Genomic DNA, 24,103 nt, shown 5'->3' with positions numbered 1-24,103 from the left:
TGGAGAATGTTCCATGAGCTCTTGAGAAGAAAGTGTATTCTGTTGTTTTGGATGGAATGTCCTATAAATATCAATTAAGTCCATCTTGTTTAATGTATCATTTAAAGCTTGTGTTTCCTTATTTATTTTCATTTTGGTTGATCTGCCCATTGGTGAAAGTAGGGTGTTAAAGTCCCCTACTATGATTGAGTTACTGTCGATTTCCCCTTTTATGGCTGTTAGCATTTGCCTTATATATTGAGGTGCTCCTATGTTGGTACATAAATATTTTTTTTATTTTTTATTTTTTCGGGGTACGCGGGCCTCTCACTGCCGTGGCCTCTCCCATTGCGGAGCACAGGCTCCAGACGCGCAGGCTCAGCGGCCATGGCTCACGGGCCCAGCCGCTCCGCAGCATGTGGGATCTTCCCGGACTGGGGCACGAACCCATGTCCCCTGCATCGGCAGGTGGACTCTCCACCTCTGTGCCAGCAGGAAGCCCGGTACATAAATATTTACAATTGTTATATCTTCTTCTTGATCGCTTGATTATTACGCAGTGTCCTTCTTTGTCTCTTGTAATAGTCTTTATTTTAAAGTCTATTTTGCCCTGATATGAGAATTGCTACTCCAGCTTTCTTTTGATTTCCATTTGCATGGAATATCTTTTTCCATCCCCTCACTTTCAGTCTGTATGTGTCCCTACGTCTGAAGTGGGTCTCTTGTACACAGCATATATGTGGGTCTTGTGTTTGTATCCATTCAGCCAGACTGCAACTTTAAATCATAAATCAGTACAATGAAGATTAAACTTGAGCTTGAAATGTTGTCTTGTTTTCTCTTTGTGAATTAAGCTTTAAATCAGAAAAGGAACTTTTCTTTCTTTTTTTTTAGTGGCTTTTAAAAAAATCAGTTTACTGTATGTATTTTTTTAAATATTTATTTATTTATTATTTATTTATTTATTGGCTGTGTTGGGTCTTCGTTGCTGTGTGCAGGCTTCCTCTAGTTGCGGCGAGCGGGGGCTACTCTTCGTTGTGTGTGCCAGCTTCTCATTGCGGTGGCTTCTCTTGTTGCGGAGCATGGGCTTCTAGGCACAGGCTTCAGTAGCTGTAGCATGCAGGCTCAGTAGTTGTGGCACATGGGCTTAGCTGCTCTGTAGCATGTGGGATCATCCCGGACCAGGGCTCGAACCCGTGACCCTTGCATTGGCAGGTGGATTCTTAACCACTGCGCCACCAGGGAAGTCCTGAGCTGTTATTTCTATCTGACTTCTCCAATAATGGAACCTCCCTTGGATTTCCAACGAAGGCCAAGATGAAGAAAATGCCAGGATGAAAACATCTTTTCTGCTTCTCCCCATTTCCTGCTGGAATTGGTTTGTTCTGAAACCAAACCAAACCGAAGTAGTTGAAACAGTCCCACCTGAAGACAAACTAAGAATAAACGTGGATAAATTTTCCAAATAAGACAAGTTTCTTCTTTGTCCCGGGATGGAAGTAAACCCTTGGAATTTCCTGAGTGACAGGGGTGTCTTTGCTATTCATGGTGGGCCCCTCAGGCCACACCTGAGTTTGTGCTAAAGGTCGCTCGTTGGGGGGCCCCTGCATGGTTCCAGGAGGGGGGTATACACGCTGGAGAGACCAACCATGTATCAGAGGGCTGGGGCTCTGAGACAGTGACATCAGCCTGACCTTCTGATCCCCCGGGAAGTGGAGGGGTGGGTGCTGGAGACGGAGTTCAATCACGTGGCCAAGGATTCAGTCATGACCACGTAATAAAACCCCGTAAGAACTGGACACCAGGCTCAGATGAGTGTCCTGGTCGGTGATCAGACATGTATGTGCCGGGAGGGTGGCGTGTCCTGAGGATACGAGTTTTGTGCTTGGGACCCTCCCATTCCATGCCCTGTGCATCTCCTCATGTGTCTGGTCCTGACTTTTTATGATAAAACTGAGATAGTAAATAAGCGTTTAGCTGAGCTCTGGGGGTCTCTCTAGGGAGTTACTGAGCTGACGGGGGAGTGAGTCTGTCAGGAGCACGGGGGCCTGTGAGCCCTGGAGCGAGGACAGTCTTGTTGGGGACAGTGCCCTCCACCTGTGGGGTCTCTGCTAACTCCAGGCACTCAGTGTCAGAACTGCGCTGTAAGGACTTGCCCTGAAATGGAAGATTTTCTGACATGAGGAGGGTTAACTTAGCAGGCTGACTAGGGTGGTTGGGGTCCGGGCCGTTTTCTACATGCGGACACTGGCCGTGCTCAAAGAGGCCCCCTGATGGCCACCACGGTCTCACTTCTAAGTCAGGAGGAGAGGCGTGCAGGCGGCCTGAGGCCTTGGAAGCAGATGCAGAACCCACGAGCCTGAAAAGACCTCCGTGGTGTGGACGAGACGCTGCGGGTCCTGAGTGGCACCTTACAGCGGCCGCAGGAAGAGGCTCCAGGAAAACACGCCAGGGGGTTCCGCCGCCGGGTTGACAGCGAGTCACGAGTCTTTCCTCCCGCCAGGACTAGCGATCTTCTCTGCCCGTCCCTCCTTCCCGTCCGTGGTGACGCTCCAGGATCTCCACTCCATCCACTGTCCACCCTGCACATGGGCATCTCGTGAGTCACCGAGTCCTACCTGCTGGACCTTAGAAAGGCCCACGCGCCAGACCCTCTGCTCCGCCCACCCACCAGCCCTCCTAGAGCCGTCGCACTCAGGCCGCATGGAACCTTCTGCACTGTCGGGGTCACGCCACACCCCTGCACCCTCTGCAGCTCCCCCTCCATGCTCATGAGCTCCGTCCCCACACTGGGTGCGTGGAACCGCCCGGCCGTGACCAAGGCCATCACCAGTGACTCGCAGCTCCCTGAGCCAGGCCGTTCCCACCTGTGCCGGAGAATCCAGCTCAGCCTCCAAAGCTCCGGAGCTCAGTCTCTCCTCGGTGAAGACTTCCTGGGCCTCCCTCTCGCCCTCGACGCACTTTGGAGCAGAACTGATCACGTCTACCCCTCGACGCCCTCTGCAGTTCGTAGCTCTTTCAGCTGAGGAAGTCCTTGGAGCAGCTCAGGCAAGTCCCTCTGTCCAGCCCCAGAGCTTGATGCTCACCAGGTGGGAGTCTGGGAAGAGTGGCTTCCGATGCCCCCCCTCCCAGCGCTGAAAAGCCTCCCAGGAGAATGCCACAGGGCGCGCCAGAAGTAGGCACCCGAACAGCAACAACGGCAGCCCTGAGCTTGGTGTGGAAGGGTGAGCAAAGACTTAAAAAGACTGACGAGACTTCGGAACTTAAAAGGCAAAGTGGCCTTGAGGCATTTAGAACAGGAACCGAGATCTAAAGCCCAGTGGTGCCTAAGGACATCACTGTCCGTGATGCAGCTAGAAATAACGAGCCCTCGTCCACTGCTGCCCCAAAAGAGTCCACGGTCGCCCCTGGAGGGTGGCCCACGCAAAGTGTGTTCTTTACAGACATCACAGGACTCAGAGTTGGAAGGAAATTTAGATTTTTTTCCCCCCTAGTTCCAGCCTCTCCCCTCCATGGAAACTCCCTCTAGCGTACCTCGTGTCCAATATTACCTGTTTCCTAATGCAAAGAACTTTTTAATACGCATTGGAAACGTACACTATTTCTTTAAATGATGTTTCGGTTATCTGGAAAATCAAGCTTTGCGAGATACTTGACTAACCCATCAATAGCCGATAAATGAGGCTTTAATATATGCTGAATCCATCTCAGAGAAGCTCATCTAATAGCGGGAGACTGTGTCCTGGCACCTTCTCCGCCAAGTCTGAAAGGAGATAAATGATCAGCCATGACTCACAGACAGTGATTTGCAGACAGGGCGGCAGCTGAAAGGCTCTGAGAACAACAGGGACAACGGGGACGAGGCCAGTGCTGTCACTTAAGTGAGTTAGAGAGAAATCATCATCAGGAAGATGACGCCGCCATAACATCAGAAATTAACAACAAAGCCTGGGCCGCAGGGGACGGCGATGAGCGAGGTGTGTTTGAGAGGAACGGCTTGGGGAGAGGCTCGAGAGAAGGCGGTTGGGACAGTGGTGGCCATGGGGAGCTGCTCTCGTGGGAGAAGATTGGGTAAGCATTTCCTACACAAAAGCACTGTCCCTCTAACGCACAAATGACACCTTGGTCAAACCCATCTCCTCTGGCTTCACTCTGAGGATGAAGGCGATGGGGGCCTGATAACTCTCGAGAGATGGTATTAAATCGTTCGCTCCTTATTATGGCTTTGTCGGAAGTGGTTTTATTGGAAGAAACCTCTCCCACTGCCTCGGGGCCCGAGTCTTCCAGTCGCTCTGTAAGTCAGGTTTTTCTCTGTACTCCGGGCTCAGAAGAATTAGTCTCTGATCTCAGAAGGAATGATGCAATGCTAATTGGGTCTTTAAATGATTAACAATCAATCCAAAAAGCCTTCGTGCCTGGTCCCTCACAGCAAGAAGCTTTGGGGGTCCGGAGTCACCCCAGAACCAGTTCCTTCCTGTAAGGCCCTAGCAAACTAGCAGGAGAGACACAGCTAACACAACTGGTGACTGGCATTAACGATGACCTTGTGTTGTTAATTTACCAGACGCATAAGGAGACCCTCTGGGATTGCAGACGCCTCTCCTCTCGGGGAGAGGATGAGGCAGACGCCTCAGAAATTAGTACCTCCTTGGCGGTACCAAATCCCAAACCCGTTTCAACCTGGTAAGTGGAGCAGGGCTTCCTCAGACACTGATGGGGCACCTGCTATGCCCCTGGCGCCGTTCCATGCACGGTGGGCTGGCTCCGCAGCAGACAGACACACCTAGTGTGTCAGAGGATAAAAGAGAGAAACTTCCTGGCCCTGGGTAACGGGGAGGGTGCCGCGGATGAAAAGAGGAACACTTTTTATAAGATGGCGAGGAACAGTAAGAGCTGTGACTGACTGTCTGCCCTAAGCTAGGCTCCCGGCCAGGATTCACAAACAGCGGTCCACTCAAACCTCACGGCCACCCTTTAAGGTCAATGGCAACGTGCCCATTTTACAGGTGAGAAAACTGAGACTGAGGTACGAGGTGACCTGCCCGAAGTCACACAGTCAGGGAGAACTGGGGAGGGGTCTCCAGGCCAGCCTCGCTCCAGAGAGCCGGTGACCCTGTGGGGACTGTGGCTTCTGCCCGCACGGTGCCCTCCCCCGCCCCGCCCCCGGCTGGCACAGCACCAGCTACCGAGCAAACCAACAGGAGAGCTGCCAGCAGGCGGCCTGCTTCTGAAAAGCCCACTTGTGACGCTCCTAATTTCTCCATTTAACAAAGTAGCTTTTAACTCAAGTGGGGAGGCTGGGAAGCAGGCTTTCAGGCCCTTCGGAAGGACACTATTTAGCCACAAGTACCTCTCAGTCACTCCTGCAACGGGAGATTCTGTTGTCATCTGAGTGAGTCAGGAAAATGTTACTGGGCTGGGTTTGTAAGTTCTCCGAGAAGCGCAGAAGACCCTACAACCTGTGGGGTTGTAGACAGACAACGAGCTGTGCTTGTCATTATTGCTCTCGTCATCACTGATGTCTCAGAGTTAAGACCTTATTGGATGTAAAGATACACCACGCTCTTGCCTACAACCTTCCCCATTCATTCTGATTTGGAAGAGTGGAGCGCTTATTACACCAACAATTCACAAGGAACCACCGTCTTCCAAATCAGCTCTGTAACCAGTTGTACCTAAATTGGTTTGAATCACGAATCCGCAAGTATTTCTATATTTAGAGATGAGGTGTTTTACCATCACACAAAGCCTATTATTTTATAGATACAGCAACATTTGCTGAAAAATGTATTTTACTTAGAGGAAATCAAATAAGCAAATACTAGGGGAGCTGTGCAAATCAGTAGAACATAAACGTTGTGCAGAATAGGAAGAGTTCACTACACTGGAAGCACACAATTTGGCTTCTGCTGACAGAGTCTTTATGAAATGCTAACACTTATTTATGTGGTACCAATGATGGATGATCTGAGAGTTCTCAAAGGTAGTTTAAAAATTGGGAATAGCACAGCGCATTATGTGAATTCACTGGTCATGGATGCCAACGTCATCAACAATTTTTAAAAAGATCCCCACGTGAGCTATGGATGGAGGAGAAAAGCCAGCCGATCAGAGCTGAGCAAGGGTTGGCTGTCCAGCTCTCGCCGGTGGGGGGAGCCCAGGGCACATGAGCATCTAAGGGAAGGTGACCCGGGAGGATCGCCGGGGGCCTGCAACAAACACACATTCATTCAACCAACCAACGTGTATTTACTGAACGCCTAAGGTAGGCCAAGCACTGCCAGGCACTCACAGTGCAGAGCCGTGCCACCCTTCTACTTCAGGAGGGAAGAAGTCGCCCGCGTGATCAGTGCTGGCGAGGGCGGAGCAGGTGCTGGGAAGCACGGGAGAGACAGCCTGCATCCCGGGGGCAGGAAGGGATCCTGCGCTGATTCCCAGAGGAGGGGCGCACCCTTCAGGGGGAGGTGACAGAAGAGCCAGGCCAAGCCGTGGAGGCAGCAGAGGCTGAGGTGCCCTGGATGGGGGCCCGGGGGCCCAGGAGGGCAGGCAGAGCCCAGGGTCAGCGGGTCCAGTGGTGAGAGGCAGGGTGGGGAGACCCCCACTGGTCCTCTAGGGCTGAAAGGCAACTGGGTGATCTTTGATCACAACAGGTGACTAACCTCTGCGGAGCACAAGGTCATCCTGGGGAGGCCAGCCTGGAGGTAGAACGGCGCTTTCCCAGGTGCCGCAGACCCAACAGCCGGCCTTTCTGGACTAGCAGCTGCCCGTCATTAACCCGTCAAATCCCACGCGCAGGCTGGCGGAGAGCTGCTTGTTCAGGTATGTGTGCAGCCAACACGGGGGGCCCTGGGTGCAGCACTGAGCAAGCGTCTTTCCTTTTCCTTTTTAATTCCCTCGGCCAGGGCCTGGGGATTCAAAGGCAAATGAGACATGCCCCTGTACTCAGGGTTCACAGCCTATTTCAGGGAATGAATTTTGCCTATAGAAGCCCTCCTGGATCGCAGTGGGCAGAGTCCCGTGGGAAAGACCTCTCACAGGCCCTTCCTGACGGCCAGCGTGCCCCTGTCGACCAGAGGGGCTGCTGCCGGCCAGCCCTGCCCCGCTTCTCTAGTTTCCGGTTTGACTTCTGTGCGTATGGGCTGGGGGAACATCTTTGGGGGGCAACATTTTTAAAAAGCAGATAAATACATGTCGGAAAAACACACCGGGTCAGCAGGCTTTTCAGCTTCCTGCCTGTGCGGAGAGGGAGCTGTGGGAGGATGAGCTCGGAGCACAGAGGTGGACGCAACCAGGGCTCCCACGGCCCCCGCCCCCAGGAAGGCCCAGGGAGAGGGAACGGGGCTCACGGAGAGGCCGCTGGCTTTCCTGGGACCTGGGCCAACCCGACACTGACCGGAAGCTTCGGACGGGCATCACTTGGAAAAGTGGACCTGCTGTCACTTACACACGGTGTGGTAAACAGTCTACAACGATATGGGCTCAATGCAGAGAATGTGATAAAAGGGATCAATGAGGAGGAAAACCAATAATTAAACCATCTAAACCGAAGCTGAACATATTATCATTTTAAGGTTACCAAAAAAACCCCAACCCTGTAAGTGTACGGGCCTGAGGCCCAAGGCGGTGGCCTCTGACTGTTGGGTTTAACAGTGCTACGTGATGGTCACATGGGGGAGGGTTGACACTGTGAACACGGAGTAGCCGCAATACTCACATCACCTCCAGGCGGGCTGTCCTGGAGTCGTTCCCGCCCTCAGAGATGACTCCACAGGTGTAGTCTCCAATGTCGCCCGACCACGTCTGGCTAATGAGGAGGGACCCGTCCTTCTCCACCACAATCCTGGAGCTGCCAGATGGGGTGATGATCACGTTGTCCTTCTTCCACACGTAGCTGTGGGTCAAGCAGAGAGTCCTGAGTTAGGACCCCAGTCGCTGATCCTTCCCTGTCTGTTAAAAAGCAAGCAGCTGGGGCTTCCCTGGTGGCGCAGTGGTTAAGAATCCGCCTGCCAATGCGGGAGACACGGGTTCGAGCCCTGGTCCGGGAAGATCCCACGTGCCACAGGGCAACTACTAAGCCTGTGCGCCACAACTACTGAGCCTGCGCTCTAGAGCCCGTGAGCCACAACTACTGAGCCCACACGCCATAACTGAAGCCCGCGTGCATAGAGCCCGTGCTCTGCAACAAGAGAAGCCACCACAATGAGAAGCCTGCACGCCGCAAGGAAGAGTAGCTCCCACTCGCTACAACTAGAGAAGCCCGTGCACAGCAACAAAGACCCAACACAGCCATAAATAAATAAATTTATTAAAAAAAAAAGCAAGCAACTGATGACCTTGTGAGTACAGTAAAAACTGCCAAACTGTGCTCTTAAAAGGGTGATATTTAATACTATGTGAATTACATCTTAAAAAAAAAAAAGGAAAAGTGACCAGATGTCTTGTCACAATACAAAGATAGATGCTGAAGTTAAAACAGGAGAAAAAGACAAGTGCAGACATTCGTCTGTCTTTGGGCTCAGGACGGGGAGTCTGAGGGCTCCTGACCACCCGTGTCACCACTGCAACTGTACCTCCCGCTCCTGCAGGAAGGTCTCTGGGGGACAAGAGTGTAGCCTGGGCAGGGGGCAAGGTCCCCAGGGTGTGCCCGTACACGTTTTCTTAAAATCCAACCATTCTGGGGACTTCCGTGGTCGCAGAGTGGTTAAGAATCTGCCTGCCAATGCAGGGGACGTGAGTTCGATCCCTGATCAGGAAACTAGATCCCACATGCCGCAACTAAGAGTTCGCATGCCACAACTAATGAGCCTGCCAGCCGCAACTAAGGAGCACACGTGCTGCAACTAAGAGCCGGTGCAACCATAAATAAATAATCTAATATAATATAATATAAATAAAAATGTTAAAAAAAATCCAACCATTCTGGCAGACTGTCCTTAAAACTGCATTTCTTTCTCTTTTAATTCCTTATGACATCTTAGCACAGTTTTCTTTTCAAATGTAGACTCCACTAAGAGCCTGTCCAGCCCCTCGCTAGTCACGGCTGGATGAGATCAAAGTGCTGGCTTTCCTTTCCAAAGTCCTGGATTGGATTTCCAGAATGCACCCTGTTCTTTAAAGGCTTAATGCACACAGAGCACAGACATTTACAAACTGCTCCTCTGCAATTACCCCAGACAGAGCAGGACTGTCTCCACCAGAAGGAAGTGAATCAGCTGCTCACTTGGGGAGCAGCATTCGGCGGCCAGTGTCCCTTAGGGCCAGGTGCTCCTTGGGGCAAAGGAACCCAGGACAAGGGGTGCCCCAGAGGAAGCCGCCTACTTCCTTCTCAGGAGGGAAGCTCCGATTTTGTCTGTTTAATCACACTAAAGAAGTTACAAGAAAACCACAAAGGTCTGAGGGGGGTTTCTGGTGTGCCCTTAGGGTAGCAGAAAACTGGCTCATTTGTCCTTCGTTCGGTGACACTCCCAAGTCCTTTAGAAACGAATGAATTCCTTCCTAGAATCCTAGATTTCTCCAGGTAATCTCTAACTTGTTGGCTTTCGTTTCTTCGTTTTGCATTCAACATTCTTGTAACGAAAGCAAACTTGGTTTCTGAGCTCTGGGGAAACTCCAGAGAGACAGGTAGAGATGTGGAAATTCACGATTTGTCAAACACCTGCCCAGGAAGAGTGAGGAAACAGCTTAGTCTCCGAATCCGGTGAGTAACGTGTGTAAATGTCGACAGCCACCTCCCTCTGCTCAGTGTGAAATGTTCCAGAAAGGAGGGCATCTTGATTCTATCATCTGGCTAACTGCATGCCTTTGGGGCTAAGGCCAGAGTGAAAATACTAGGATGACTGCATCTTTCTTTCTAGATTCATTTTCAAGGCTGGTTCTGAAAATTAAAAACTATTCTGAAAGTGGCAGCCCTTTGGGAAGAAGCTCGCCACCGACAGCCAGCTGTGTCTGCTGCCGCGTGTCTACCTGGGCTGTCACGTTCTTCATCACGACCGTCCCCGTCTGAGTCGAACAAAGACAGGTGTCACCACCCACTTCGTGGCCCTTCACGTCCTCTGGGTCCCCTGGTTCCCTGCAGTTTCCTCTAAGTGTGTTAGATAACCGCAGGTGCCTTTCTTCCATGCGGAACTCCCTCTCCCCATGACACAGTGGCGCCATCCTTGGAGTAGAGAAAACCCCTCGAGGCTAGCACAGCCCCAGCACAAACACCGCTGAAATCCCATTCGATCCCTCTGGATCTTTCTCTCATTAAGTATCGGCCTCTGACAAGTACGTTTTACAGATAGTGTATTAACCTTGGCAGAAAAATCATGAAAAGCTGTATTGAAGTCATGAAGTGGAACATAGCTCACTGTAAATAATACATAAGGCTGGAGTGGAAAATGGGATTTGTGTGATTAATGATGGAGCCCAGAACTGTAAGATGCTCTAATCAGGGATCTGTGGCTGGAATCAAAGTTTCTGAAATTCTCCCTTCTCATCTCTACTTCAGTTCCCCAGCTCCCAGAATACTAATGAGCCCCAAACGTTGTAATTGACTGAGCTGACCGGAGAGAAGTGCGGGGGTCGTGGGTGGTCCCACAGTGCAGCGTGGCCGTGGTCCCCTTAATCACCACGCGGTCCTCCGGAGGGTTCACGATGGACGTTCGATCTGGAAAGACACAAGTCGCGACTCAGACAAGATTACGTGCCTGAGCGTTTCCTCCCTCAGGGGGTGACGAATTGGTCATCTGACATCAAAACCTCCTAGTCTTCTCTTAGCTCGGCAAAACCAGTGCACATGGAAAGCACCCAGAAACGTTCAGGGAATTGAAAGCAAGCCCGTCCGCCTCCCCCAGCCCGTCTCAGGTCACTCCCAGACCTCAGACACTCCGGAAGGGAACAAGAAGGAAGATCGTATGCAGACGGTTAGCGGGTTCTACACCCTGGATTCTTTCCCAAGATTGTCAACATTCTGGTAATTTCTACTGTCTACACAGCACGTCATGACTTTGCAAAGTGCTTTCATTTATGCTGTTTCACTTGATCCTCACAACAGTCTTGTGAGGGTTGTGATAATCCTTTTCCCAGTCATCAGGAAGGAAAACTGATACAAGTACAGGGTCTTGCCTGATGCCACGGGGCCAGTAAGCAGTGGGGCCTGGTGCCAGGTGCAGGCCTGCAAGATCGTCCGGACCTGCGGCCGCCCGACACTCCACAGCTGCCAGGGCCAAGGCCCTGGAGACGGCCCTGGGGTGTGTGTCCCCACGCTGCACACCTCTCGGGAGGGCGCCGCTCGGGCACCAGGAAAGGAGACGGAACTTGGAGCCATGAGACTGGGTTCAGAGCCCAGCCCGACGGCTTACCAGGGGGGCATCCAGAGAAACGCCTCTAAGCTTATTAGTTTTCTTGTCTATGAAAGGGGGCGCTGCTACACTCACGCTGGGACAGACTGGGAAGACCCCTGCCGGCCACACAGCACTGCACCAACCAGTCTAGTGCCATTATAATTTTGAATCTCAGCAGATCCACAAAATTTTCCGGCGAGGGACCTACAGAGATGCAGACATCAGTTTTCCACAAGCTTTTAAATTTATGGTTAATTTTTGGGGACACTGGATGAATCAGATGTGGTTGATAGAACAGACCACCAAATGGAACAAAAGCTCTTTTTCAGTGCTTAACAATGTTGGAGGATTTGGATTCATTCCTTTTAAACTTGTGATATTTTTAGAACACCTAATAAATGAGAAAGGGTCATTTATCGAAGCGGACCAACTATATCATAGGAAACGCTAAGCAGACATGAAACAAAGCACAGTTTAGTTTTTCCTCAAGGATGGCATTTTAACAAGTTAGTCACTCAGGCAAGTTAAAAATTTCTCTCCTCGTATAGACGGCTTTACAAAAATCTATTAGTGAGCACTGACTGTCTCTTGCTTCTTTGAACAATAATTTTTTAGTGATACAGGTATGGATGAAGCAGAGAGAGAAAAGTTTATCAGCCAGTGAAGCTAAACACCTGGTAATCCAATCCTTATGTTCTGGAAGACAATTTATTCTGCACTTCAGAAACCCGTGTTATAGATAAAATAAAGAGAAAGAAAAGCTGGAGGAACCACAAAGATCCTTCAGTTCACTCCTAACATAGAGGAAACATCCATGTTTAATAGACGAGGAATGTTTTAGCTGGCTATAATGACAATATAGAAAAAATGCTTTCTCTGGGATTTTCAACCTGGGTCCGCTTTTCTTACGTGATGCTTATAAGATTAGCCAACCTATCAGGTTTTTTTTATTTGAGCTAGTTTTGGGGGTAATATCCCTACTCTACTGAGGTTAAAAAGTTAATTTTTTCTCTCTCCTGAAACGTCCCCATTAAATCTTTGAAGACATTTTCTAATTATTCTTTTAGAAGCTGAAAAATTAATTGCTCAACAGATTTCTCCAAATTAGTTGTAAAAATAATGATTCTCCTTTGATTGGATTAGCGAGTCCAAGGGCATATATTGACATCCCCGAGCACAGATGACACGCCGATTAAACCATTATTAACAGAGAGCTGCACACGGGCTGTGGTCCTTACTCCACACGGTGAGCGTGGCAGACGCGTTCAGGGAGCCCTCGGAGTTGGCTGCACAGCACGTGTAGTTGCCGGCATCCTGGATTAGGACAGGGGTGATCTGCAGACCCCCAGACTCAAGGAGCGTGAACCTGGGAATCCTCACAGAGCCACTGGCCAGAATGTGGTTTCCTGGGGGCGACAGACAAAACAGCCATGTGAGAACTGCAACGTTCGAGAGAAGGTAGTGCTCTGGCCTCACCCAAGAAGATAATGTGAGGAAATAATCAGAAGGAAGCGGAAACTTGATGCCCAAAAGTAACCAAAGCAGTTCGCTTTAGCGTTCATTAGAATAACAGAAACCAAGAGCATCCCAATCGTCCAATGTTGAGAGATTTGGCTACACAAGTTATGATCCATGTATGTGATTGTTTCCTTTGGGTGACTGGTTTTGAGTTTTCTTTATACGTGTATGCATTTGAAAACTTTCTCTATAAAGCCATTATTACATTCTAAATCAGGAAAGACAAAAAGAAAATATATAAAATGAAAGAACCCCTCTTTCTGATTAATCTGTAGGTTCGCAGATCTTCGTAAGCCACGGCCCCAGTGCACGAGTTGGGAAGCCACCGACTGGTTTTCTGGGAGTGAAAACAGATGTAAGTTCTGACGTTTCTCCCAGATCCAGTCCCCTAAGCATGACCAGTTAATCGATGAGGATGAACCCAACTCAGCCGCGGTTCGTTAAGGACAGACTATGTGCGCTGTTCGTTTAGTGGCAGGTGTGCTGAATGTGTGGACAGGGCTGCAGACGAGCTGCAAAGAGCCCAAGATGTGACACCACTCCTCACAGGAACTGAAACTACAGTCGGATTAAGAGAGCCACACACGTGAAGCTGCGGAGGACGCAGGCGATCCTGTGCTAGAGCAACTTTCTTAGAAATGAAGGCGGATGCAGTCTTGACTGTGACTATCACCAAGGAAGCACTCCTGCATTCACAAAGGGGAAGCTGCAGCTGAAATCCAGAGCCCGTCGGGCCCGGGGCACCCGGTGAAGGGCTTGACGGAGGACAGCACCATTCACACGGTGTACAGAAACGTGCTTCCTCTTCTAGGCTGTGAGCTGCACAGAGCTTAAGGGGTCTTGCTCGTCTGACCCTTCCCCGTGCCCCTAGCATCGGCCCCTGGTGGGCGCTCAGTCAATGGATTTTTACTCTTTACCGAACGAATGAGTGAGAATAACCAACACAACGCGGGGCCGCTGGGCTCACTTGCTGCGTCGGCCGCGCCCTGCAGCAGGTGCGAGCGCCTACCTCTCCTCCACGCGATGGCCGGCCTGGGAGCCCCGGACACCTCACAGCTCAGGACGGCTGTCGTCCCGTCAGTAACCGTGGTGTCCGCCGGAAGCTGGGTGAAGGCTGGGGCGACATCTAGGCAGAGGAGGTGAACAGTGAAATATTCAGTGCGTCGTCCCTCGGAAACGCTCAAGCCAGCCTGGTGGAGTCATCCACCTGGGCTTTTACAGAACTAAACACAGAGATAACTGAGCGATGAAAAATGGAAACCTTTCAGGAAGACTACAACCCTCCACTACCCGTCTCCCAGGCATCACCATCTTTGTTTACAGCCTGAAGAGAAATATGGTCTCGTGACGTAATGGACACACAAGTGGGGAAGAGCAGGAAGAACCGTTTTTGACCGACGTTAAAGAGAAGAGAGATGTTTATTTAGATGAATCAAACAAGCTGCTTTCATTATGTAAAGAAAAAGGAAAAAGCTAGTTTCTGAATATCCTACATCGTCCTAAAGATGACACTTTGATACTTCTTAGGATCCGTTCTGAAAGTTAAAACGACCAGATTCCAAGGGCTTCAGAGAAGAATCCCTGGGGGGAGCGTTGGGTCTTCCTGTTCACGGGGGACCGCCCGGGCCTCCAGCTTCCAGCAGCCCTGAGTCAGACCCAGGAAGACAGCGGCAGCTCGGGCCGGCTTCGGGGAGGACTCCGCTGACTCTGCACTACTTTGCGAAAGATTAAGCCAGAACCCCTGAGTCCCAGCCGTGACCTGCAGCGCCCAAACCCCGTGTCGGGGCCAATGCCCCCGGGGCAGAAGCGGGCAGGCCCAGTGGACCCTGGGGCAGCCGCCCGCTTCTGCCCTCCCTCCCCGCTGGGCGTCCACCTCTGGTGCGAACCCCTGGATGACGTGGGGGCCCCCCGACTGGTCTCTTCCGTTCGTCCCCTCACTGTCCCCCCACACCAGGTGCGGAGGCCCTCTGAAAGCTTCAGACGACGCCCGGCCAGTGCCCACCTCAGAGCCGCGAAGGCCCCACTCGCCCCCTTTGTGCCCGCACACACCTGGGCCGGCCTGTCCCTCCACGCATCTGTCGGGCCCCTGCAGCTCCCACCTGCACCGTGGCACGCACCTCTCCAAGGCTCTGCAGGGCAGCGTCCTCCCCACCTGCAGGCCTCAGCTCCAGTAATAACCCTCTCATCTCAGAGAACCCAGCCCCCGGCGCCCGCCCTCTAACGAGCTTCCCTGGCCCTCTGGGCCTCGCCTAGTCTTCCTCTGTAGGGCCCCCAGCGCCCTCGGCCGTCTCTCCCCTCCCCCAGGACCCTCCGTCCTGGAAGCACGAGAACCTGTTCTTCACAGCATCCTCTCAGCTCTGTCCCCGCGCCTCACGGGCCCAGAGTAGCTGACACAGGTGCTCACTAAACGTTTGTTAAGTGAGCGAATAAATATTGATTGCTTTACACACTATTGTTCTTTCACTAAAAGTACTTTAATTAAAAAAAAATCCCTTTTGCCAAACCCCGTACTTACAAAACAGACAGGCAGCGTTACCATTATCACACATTTATTTGTTCACTCTCCAGTTGTCACGGTAACCAGGTGAAGTAGCACTTTCATTTAAATTTCCAAACCGATCCTCCTAAGAACCCTGTGAACTGGGCTGGTGGGTTCCATTTTGAAAAGAAAACTGAGTCTGAGAGAAATCGGGTGATCTGCCCTGGGTCTCCCCCGAGAGCAGGGTCTCTCCCGAGAGCAGGGTCTGCAAACCACCAGCCTGGGCCCAATCCAGCCTGTCCCTGCTTTCGTAACGGAGTTCTGTGGAACAGCCACGTCTGCTCAGAACCGTCTGCGCTGCCTGCAGGCTACGACAGCAAGGTGAGCAGTAGCAACGGAAACCACGTCCTTCAAAGGCGAAAACAGGCACCATCTGGCTTTTTACAGAAAAAGCTTGCCCATCTCTGCCCTACAACATCCACTATTCCAAACAGGCTGAAATCATTCTAATGGATCAAAACACAGTTTTTGGCTTAAGTCCGCAGTATTATCTCTGCTGCTTGAAGTGATACTGGTTTCCTATGCTCCACAACGGAGGGGAAATTTGACCCCCAGCCAAGGCTGGAAGAAATGACCCCTAGTTTACCAAAACATATGCGTGAATATTTCAGGATCGCGTCGGTCCCTTCCTACTTCTGGCTGACGAGAGCCACCGGCCACGCACACGCTGACCAGTCTGCTTTCTCCGACGGCTCTCAGCATTTTGCTTCCAAAAGGGCAGACGTGAAAGGTAGGGTTCCCTAATCACTAAATCCTACTTCGTTTTAGAAGAACAACATTGCAACTACGGGAGGTTAAAGAGAAAACCCGCAAATACAATAAAAACCTTTACCTTTACTTCATTTTTCAGAGGGCCAAAGTATTTCTGTTACTGGGACAATAAAAGAAAGTCACAAAAGAACTATAATTGTTCAATAAAACTAAAATAGAGAATGAATATAAAAAAATGGAAAAAAGATCCAAAGAAAAAGACGCGGGATGAGCTGCTGTTCACTAACCGTCTTTCCAGTTCTGTCCAGAAAAATGGGGAGTGTGTTCCTATGTCTCAGCAAAGCGGTGTGTTCAAGGGCTGGGAAGGCCAAGGCTCCAGAGGGCCGGGGGGAGCGCCGGGATGGGGGTGCTCGGGCTGAACAGACACTGGCGTTTTCTGACATGTCCATGGGGCGAGGACTGGGGAGGCCGGCTCTGCAGCGGGTAGTACTCACTGGTGACGTCCAGGTAGGTGTAGGTCTGGACCTCCCCGCCCTCGTTACTGGCGAAGCACTGGAAGATTCCTGAGTCCTCCGGACGCAGCTTCTGGACGCGCAGGCCTCCACTTGACAGCACGTGGTATCGAGGGCTCTGGAGCTTGTTGATGGAGACCGCGTCCTTGAACCACCGGAGGGTGGGAAGAGGGGCCCCTGTGCAGAAGTGAAACAAAAATCGTTAAGCTTCAAGAATTCCTTACGTGAGGGCTAAATGGCAGTATTTCAACGGGCATTTTCTCATCTAGTCGTCCCTCCAAGCACCCTGTGAGGCGTCATTTTTCTCATCGTATGTGAAGACGGGGAGGGAGAGGCCCGAAGGGGGCGGTGTGGGGCAGCTGCAGCCCCTTCCGGCTCTTCCCACGGCCTGTGCTCTTGTCCAGATGGTTCTGGCCACGACTGACCTCGGGCAGGGCTGGGAGGAAGGTCTCTGTCTCTGCCTCGCGGGCTCGGGGAAGGGTCACCAGGGCGGAGACTGTGCCACCCGGCAGAACACTTAATCCCGCCTTGTCCCCGCAGGGAACGAGGGTCACAGCGACCTCAAAGGTGGCTGTGAAGGTTAATTGGGTCAGTACACGAGTACCTCCTGGGGCCCGGCCCATGGCGCGCACGGACAGAGCCGCTCGCTGCTCGTCGTCACAACTAAGGCCAGTGCCAGCGCGCACCGGCTTGGCAACAGCTCTGTCTAAGGAGCGGGATATCGCTGCCCACCCGCTAGCGCGTCGTGCCGGGGCGGTGATCGGTTAGGTAAAGGAATAAGCACAGGAGGCGCATCTGGTTCAGGCTGGGGAGACACGAGAGGTCCACGCTGTGGCTGCAGGAAGTCACCTTGGCCCCCGACCCTGTACCCAAGAGCGGAGTGAGCTGAGACCACAGCCAAGACTTCGACCGAGAGGGCGAGGAGCTGCCCCTCCTGGCTGCCCCTTCCTCATCCTGATGATCTCACGGGGCAGACCTAGGCCTCCAGGCCGTGAGACTGGAGTTGCTCGCGGTCTCGCCACCTGGAAGGAGGTTGAGGCTGGGGTCGGATGGGGCGTATGCGGTGGACAAGGTCACTGGGGAAGAACCCAGGTTGTCGATGAAGGGACTGTCCTTAGCCCGGGAGCACGAGGACCTCTGTTGCTCGTCCCCCAAACGGGTGCGGTCAGTGCAGGTAACCAGGCGATGATGCACTATTTCCTGGCGGCCTCGCTGCGTGGGACACACCGGGCTCCTCCTCCTGGTGGCTTTTCCGGGAGCCTCGGGGAACCAGCTGAGGGAAGACTGCTTCCGTTCTCCTTCTTCCTGGACCTGAGCAGGGTCAGGTTATCCAGGGAGGGTAGACAAGAGAGCCCGTCCAGGGAACAAGACCACGGCACTCAGGACAAGAGTTTTGGGCTCCGGGGGGCACAGTGTGTTTGTTGTGGCCCTGCGGGAAGTGCAGAACGTCTGGGCTTATTTCTAGATCTCAGATGGCGCTATGCCTCAGTCTCCCTAAATAGAAAATGAATTTAAATAAAATATCTTGATGTGATTCATGCTGAAAGGCACACCCAAATCCCTTGCCTTAAGATGCTATGTAGGTATAAGATGTCTTCCTTAATAAATAAAGTTAATGTCGTGGAATATTTCAAGAGAAGGTATTCTCAGATTCTGTTCTTTGCCTAAATTATGCTTCCTGTCACTTTTCATTAAATCAGGAAATTTAAAAAAAATCCATTGCAAGGTAAAGGCATAAGCAATCCACGTAAACTCTCATAATAGCAATTACATGATGTAGTTTTCATAAAGAATAACCACTTCACATGCTGCTATAGTTGCATTGTCAAAAGAAAGAAGTAAATTATATGATGGCCATGCAAGGCTGAAAGACCCGTTCAGCGTACATTTATCAGCGTGTACTTAACAAGCAGTTTACTCGGCAGATATCAGGCCAGAAAAGCAACCTCTTGTCAAGGGGAGAGCCTAACATTGTCATTTATTGAAAAATAGTTGTTAGTATATAGGGGAACTAGGAGTATATCTATTTTGGGGCAAGTTAATGTCATAAACAGAACTCTCATCCCCACAGGATTGTAGATTCTCGTTTCTAAAATATCAGCACTCTAAATACCTTGTAGCTTCACTCTCACAGAGTTGTTGGCCTTAAAAAGCTGGTGTCGATAGAGAAGAGAGGACAATGCAGCAAAGGTCCCCACTTGAACTTCATGGGACTCTTCTCATTCCTGTCTTCTCCGCCCTGAGCCCCAGCAGCGGAGAAGAGAAGCAGAGCGGGGATGGAGACTGCACCCTGGGAGCTGGCGGGACTGGGAACCAGAACCAGTAAGGACATGACTCTTCTGGGCGGGAGCAGCTGTGGCAGAGGCTCAGTGGATGGAGGGGAGGGGAGGGGACGGGAGGGGACTCTTGGCCGGACGCCCCTCTCTACGCCGACACTCAACACTGTCCTGAGTGGCACTCCCACTCCTTCCCAGAAATGGAAAGTGACCTGCAGATCGGTGGTATCTGTTCCGAGTCCCAGGGCCTTGGCTCTCAGGGTCCAGGCCTAAGCACTGGCTTTGGAGCTGGTGCCTGTGGGTTTCGATCCCGTCTCCACCAACACGTGGCCCGAGGCAGGCTGCCTGTCCGGGGCTCAGTGAGCCACGCCCCGGCGCCAGACCGCGGGCGGAGCTGAAGGTGTCTCCTTCATTGTCCTGACTGCGCTTCGAGCGCGTTACTTAGCTTTGCTTCTTAAGGGGTGTTTTCCCATGTATAGAGGGACGTAACGATCGCTCTCTTATACAGCTGTCATTAAGATTTACAGAATTGTTAGGAATCCTCGCCCGCCAAACTCTTAGAAGAAAAACCCCACCCTTAAGATGAACAGGTGTTAACATAAAGGGTCCTTTTCCTTACTTGACAATCTCCAGAGGACTCATGAAGTTTTGTTTGTGAAATCGCCACAGACAGCCCGTCTCTGTCGGGGCGTTTAGCGTAACTACTTGTGTGCTGGACACGAAATGGGAACAGGGGACAACGAGGGGGGTCGAGGCTCGGGGCGAGAGGTAGAATTCCCTGAGTAACAAAGGAAAAGTCGACTCCAAGCTGAGAGGGTGGAAAAACAGAAGATTTCCTATCTGAGAAGTTGGAACGATCTCTCTTCTCTCAAGTGGGCGTGGTCACCAGTCCCGCTCACCCCACGGATGAGAATGAACTTCCCGCCCCGAGTCTTAGGGCTCTTGCAGAATCAGAGCCTCTGAAGGGAGGCAAGGGGACAGGACTTCATCTCTCTCCGTTGGGACGGACAGGGTGAAGGCTTCCTTGCTGTTCCCTTGGGTAAGGAGTATTATCCCCGCTTTGCAGGTTACATGCCCAGCAACTGAGTTCCACTCCACGCCAGCGGCCCCGTTTCTAATCACCACAGTCAACCCGTCGCTGTCCAGAGGACGGCTCTCCCTGGAGACGCCATTTCTGTTCCTCCACCACGTCGCTGCTTGCCCTGCGGCTCCCGCACTCACCCACGGCTGCACACACGATGTCCACGGTTTCTTCCACTTCCACTAAAATCCGACTCTCAGGTTCCGCAGTAAAGTACGGCGGCTCTTTAAACAAGAAAAAACCAAAACAGCCCATAAGCCAAAGAGGTGTATTTCAGAAGACCCTCACAGCCTACAAGAGTTTGAGCTCCTTTTAAAAACTATTTTTGAAAACTTCATTAGTTACCATCGTGCACCCAGACTCAGAATTCGGTGCGCAGAGGCCAAAGGCAATTTACAGTCCAAGGTTCTGGAAGGCAAATTACTACTCAGGGCACTGGCTACATTTCAGTTCATGGGCTTGAATAATGGAATGTCTTAAGTCATATTTTAGAAGGACTATCCCGTGAGGTTCATAAAGGTTTATATTTACAGCACAGTATTTTATAGTCTAGTTTGCTTCAGTATCTAAACTAAACAACAACTCATGAAGCATGTTAAATAAAGCACGGCAGACAGGCGCCCGGCCTGTTTCAGGGAACGGGGCAGCCTAGTAACATATTGTTTAAAGTCTTAGCAGTTCTTCTTCTCCAAAATACAGATTTAATACTTCAGTGGAATGCAAAGTAATAGCTAAGAGAAGAAGAAAATGGGCCCCTCGTCCATCTTCAGTAGCAAAGGAAACCCAACCACTCGCATAGCTCCAGACACCCTGCTCGCCTTCCTGCTCAACAGCAAGACAAGCAGCGGTTGTTTGTATTAAACGATGAATCTCCTTGGAGACTAAACTGCAGTATGTTTCTCAGTTTATTCAGCAGGAATTCAACGGTGGCAAGGCCAAGTTCGAGGAGTATTAAGGTAGTAGTGATTTCATTATCATGATAACAAAGGGCCGTTGTATTCACTTTCTGTGTGATAATTTCTGGGCGCTGTCTTCCGGAGTGGTTTATTTCCACTGTAATTGTGTTGAATGTGGATACTATAGCTTGGCTATATCTTGTATGGACTGTATCGTTAAAACAGGGTGGGACCTAAAAGACCAAAAAGAGAAATGAAAACTTAGCATTTCAAGGAGATGATTAAGGAGACAAGGCTGAAGGTTCCTTGCTGGAAGCAGTCAGGTATCAATCCTGCAATTACCTGCATCGCTCAAGCGGAAACAATCTGCTGAAGGAACCAGTCTGGCTGAGGCCACGGCTGCAAATTCACTAGACGGAGGCAGATTCGCCACTTAGTTGTGTGTGTGCAGAGACCAGGCCTCAAGAAATACTGCAGAGATCCCATGTCTCTTTTTCAAGCTGGTCTTCACTGCACACTCCTGCGTGCACACTCACGCGTGCACATTCAGCCACGTCTCCTTCAACCCTAACAATGACAACAGCGTTGCTTACGCTCTAACTACACAGCAGCTGCACCCTGCCAAGGTCCTGGTGTGCAGGTCATGCCCCATTCTCATCAGCAAATGCTGAAGCTGATATCTACCCCTGTGGTCTGGTTAAAGGGATGTGCGGGGAATGGAAAAGAACTAAGTTAAAACATCAACATCTGCTATGACGGATTACAGTTTTCCTTTCTTAATCATTTTTATTTTGAGATCACTGGAGAGTCCCACGCGTTTGTAATACATAATAAAGATCCCTTGTGTCCCCTCAGCAGGGACATCTTGCAGAAACTATAGTCCAACCAAGATGCTGACAGTGAAACGTGTAGCCTATTGTATTCAACGTTCCCGGCCCCCCAGTCTCGGTTGTACTCGTGTGGACGACTCAGTGCAGGTCTGTGCATCCACACCACCGTCAAGATGCAGAACGGGCCCGCCACCACCAGGGTCCTCCACGCTGCCCTCTGTAACCACGCCCACCCCAAGGTCCCATCCTGAACCTCCGGCAACCATGCATCTGCTCTCCATCTCTATAATTCTGTCCTTTCAAGAACGTTATATAAATCAAATGGTACAGTATGTAACCTTTGGAACTGGCTTTTTCCACGCAGCATACTTCCCTCGAGATTCTTCCAAGAGTCACACTTTGGTGGGAAGAACCCATACCTATAGACATGCTCAACATCTACAGGACCAGACAATCCCCGAGGCACTGATTACAGAGGCTGTCTGTCACCCTGGCCGATGTCCCGGTGCTGCCGTCCCTCGCCCTGCAGTGCCCAGGTCTTCCCCAAGTGCTGGGGGGGGGAAGCCCCCAGGGTCAGAGACAACGGGCCCTCCTCACATGGTGACCTGAGGCTGGACCGAGCTGACGGAAGGCCTGGCTCTGGGGCTGCAGGTGCCTTAGGGACCCCCGGGCCTGCTCAGGGCGGCTCCTCTGCGAGCGCCGTCATCCCCGCCCGGCCAGTTCCCCGGGGCGCCCGGCACGGGCTCACGGCTCCATATCCTCTGTGGCCCCGAGCTCAGAGCCGCCAGGCTCCCTGGGCACGTCCCGCCGGGCGGTCTGCCGGAGCTGGCCGAGCGCTGTGTGTCTCCTCCGCAGCCGACACCCAGGCAAGCTTTAGTGGCCAGGGAGGCCGGGTCTGCTCACTCATTTACTGGTTCCCCTGCCTCTTCCGGGAAGCCTTCCAGGTGCTGAGCCCTCAGCGCAGCCGTGGGGCGGCCGAAGCCCTCCCAGGCGCACGCGGCTTCCGACGGTAACGTCATCTCTCCCACGTCCGCACTTACCACTTCTCTCCCTGCTGACCCCGCATTCCAGCCCAGCTCAGCAGTGCCCTCGGCTACTTCCGCGTACACTTGTCTATAAGGAGAACAGTGGGGGAAAGCACCGGGCGGTTCACCCAAGAAAGACTGAGGTGACTGGTGGGGAGAACCTGCTGTGAACGAGTCATCCCCGCCACGGACTTTTCAACCACTTAATCTTCAAAGGGCAAGTGCGCATCTCAGCTAATCAGCAACAACTCTGTCTAGAAAGGGTACCCTGCCAACGCAGGTGCACACTAGACTTTTAAAAATTTATCGCAATGGAGGCCAATAAAACCAGGGACTGAAACTAACACTTTCACCTCTTTTGAAACAATATGAAGCCGTCAGGAAAACGTTCTCATGCCGTGTGACACCGGCGTGTTAAGAAGAGGCCAGCCACGCGGGCTGTCCTCCACACGTCCCCCGGGGGCCACGGGCAGCTCCTCCAGGCAGCACGGCAAGCCTCCAGTCCCCCGACCTCAGAGCCTGAGGCAGGGATACCTCCCAGGCAGCCCCCAAATTAGGATCCCTCAGGATCTCCTGCCCTTGATGCTGGGCTCTGGCTCCTGCACCATCCACCCCACAACCCCGGCTCACGGCACAGCCCAGAGATGCCCCCTCTGCCGTCTGCCCTGCTCCCAGAGCGGCCGTCTCGGGAAGCAGCAGGGCCCGTGGTGTGCCCTTGACTCGCCACTGTCGTCCACGCTTGCATGCCTTTGTCTACTGGGGTGGGCAGAATGCCCCCAGGAGATGTCCACCCCCAGTCACCGGTACCTGTGAACATGCTACGCTACGCGGCAGGGGAACTCTGCCGACGTGACCGAGGTCATCGACCTAAAAACGGGGAGATGATTTCAGAGCAGCGGGGCGGGCCCAGTCTCATCACGGGGACCCCTAAAAGCAGAGAACTTTCTCCAGCTGGCAGCGGTGTGAGGACTCGGCCTGCTGCTGGCTCTGAAGATGAAGGTGGCCACAGCCAGGGATGCCGGTTGTCTCGAGAACCTGAGAAAGACCCCCAACAGCCAGAAAGGAAACAGGCCAGTCCCACAACCGCATGAACTGGATTCTGCAGCCCCTGGGTGAGCCGGGAGGTGGATCCTCCCGGGGCCTCGGGAGAAGAGCCCAGCCCAGCCACAGCCTCGGCTGCAGCCTCGGGAGGCCGGGAACCGTGAGGCGACACGTCTGTATTATTTTAAGCTGTTGAGTTTGTGGTCCTTTCTCACAAGAGCCAACACAAAGGCCGTCACTGGTCCTGGCTCCTCCCCGTGGACCAGCCTTTCTCAAGCTGCCTCGTTGGCAAATTCACACCGATCTGCAAGGCCAGTCCTCGTGTTCCTTCTCCTGCAGCCGGGCTGGGTCTGCCCCACCCACGTACCCCT

General features: G+C 52.1%; 1 protein-coding gene across 2 annotated transcripts in view; it reads right to left on the bottom strand.

The window, feature by feature from the left end:
• The window catches only part of SDK1 (sidekick cell adhesion molecule 1), a 540,366-nt gene that overhangs the window by 206,816 nt on the left and 309,447 nt on the right, over nt 1-24,103 (bottom strand). For both annotated transcript variants that reach the window (XM_027125645.1, XM_027125644.1), the window contains 6 exons: nt 20,081-20,164; nt 16,566-16,760; nt 13,831-13,947; nt 12,542-12,709; nt 10,525-10,627; nt 7,694-7,870 (listed from right to left, as the gene is read on the bottom strand). In XM_027125645.1, the coding sequence (XP_026981446.1) occupies nt 7,694-7,870; nt 10,525-10,627; nt 12,542-12,709; nt 13,831-13,947; nt 16,566-16,760; nt 20,081-20,164 (844 nt within the window). The remainder of the gene's footprint in view (nt 1-7,693; nt 7,871-10,524; nt 10,628-12,541; nt 12,710-13,830; nt 13,948-16,565; nt 16,761-20,080; nt 20,165-24,103) is intronic.

This window comes from Aethalodelphis obliquidens, unplaced genomic scaffold (genome assembly GCF_003676395.1).
Source record: "Aethalodelphis obliquidens isolate GAN/ISIS:26980383/991018 unplaced genomic scaffold, ASM367639v1 scaffold30, whole genome shotgun sequence".
In the NCBI taxonomy this organism is placed as follows: domain Eukaryota; kingdom Metazoa; phylum Chordata; class Mammalia; order Artiodactyla; family Delphinidae; genus Aethalodelphis; species Aethalodelphis obliquidens.
This window is presented reverse-complemented; position numbering and strand designations above follow the sequence as displayed.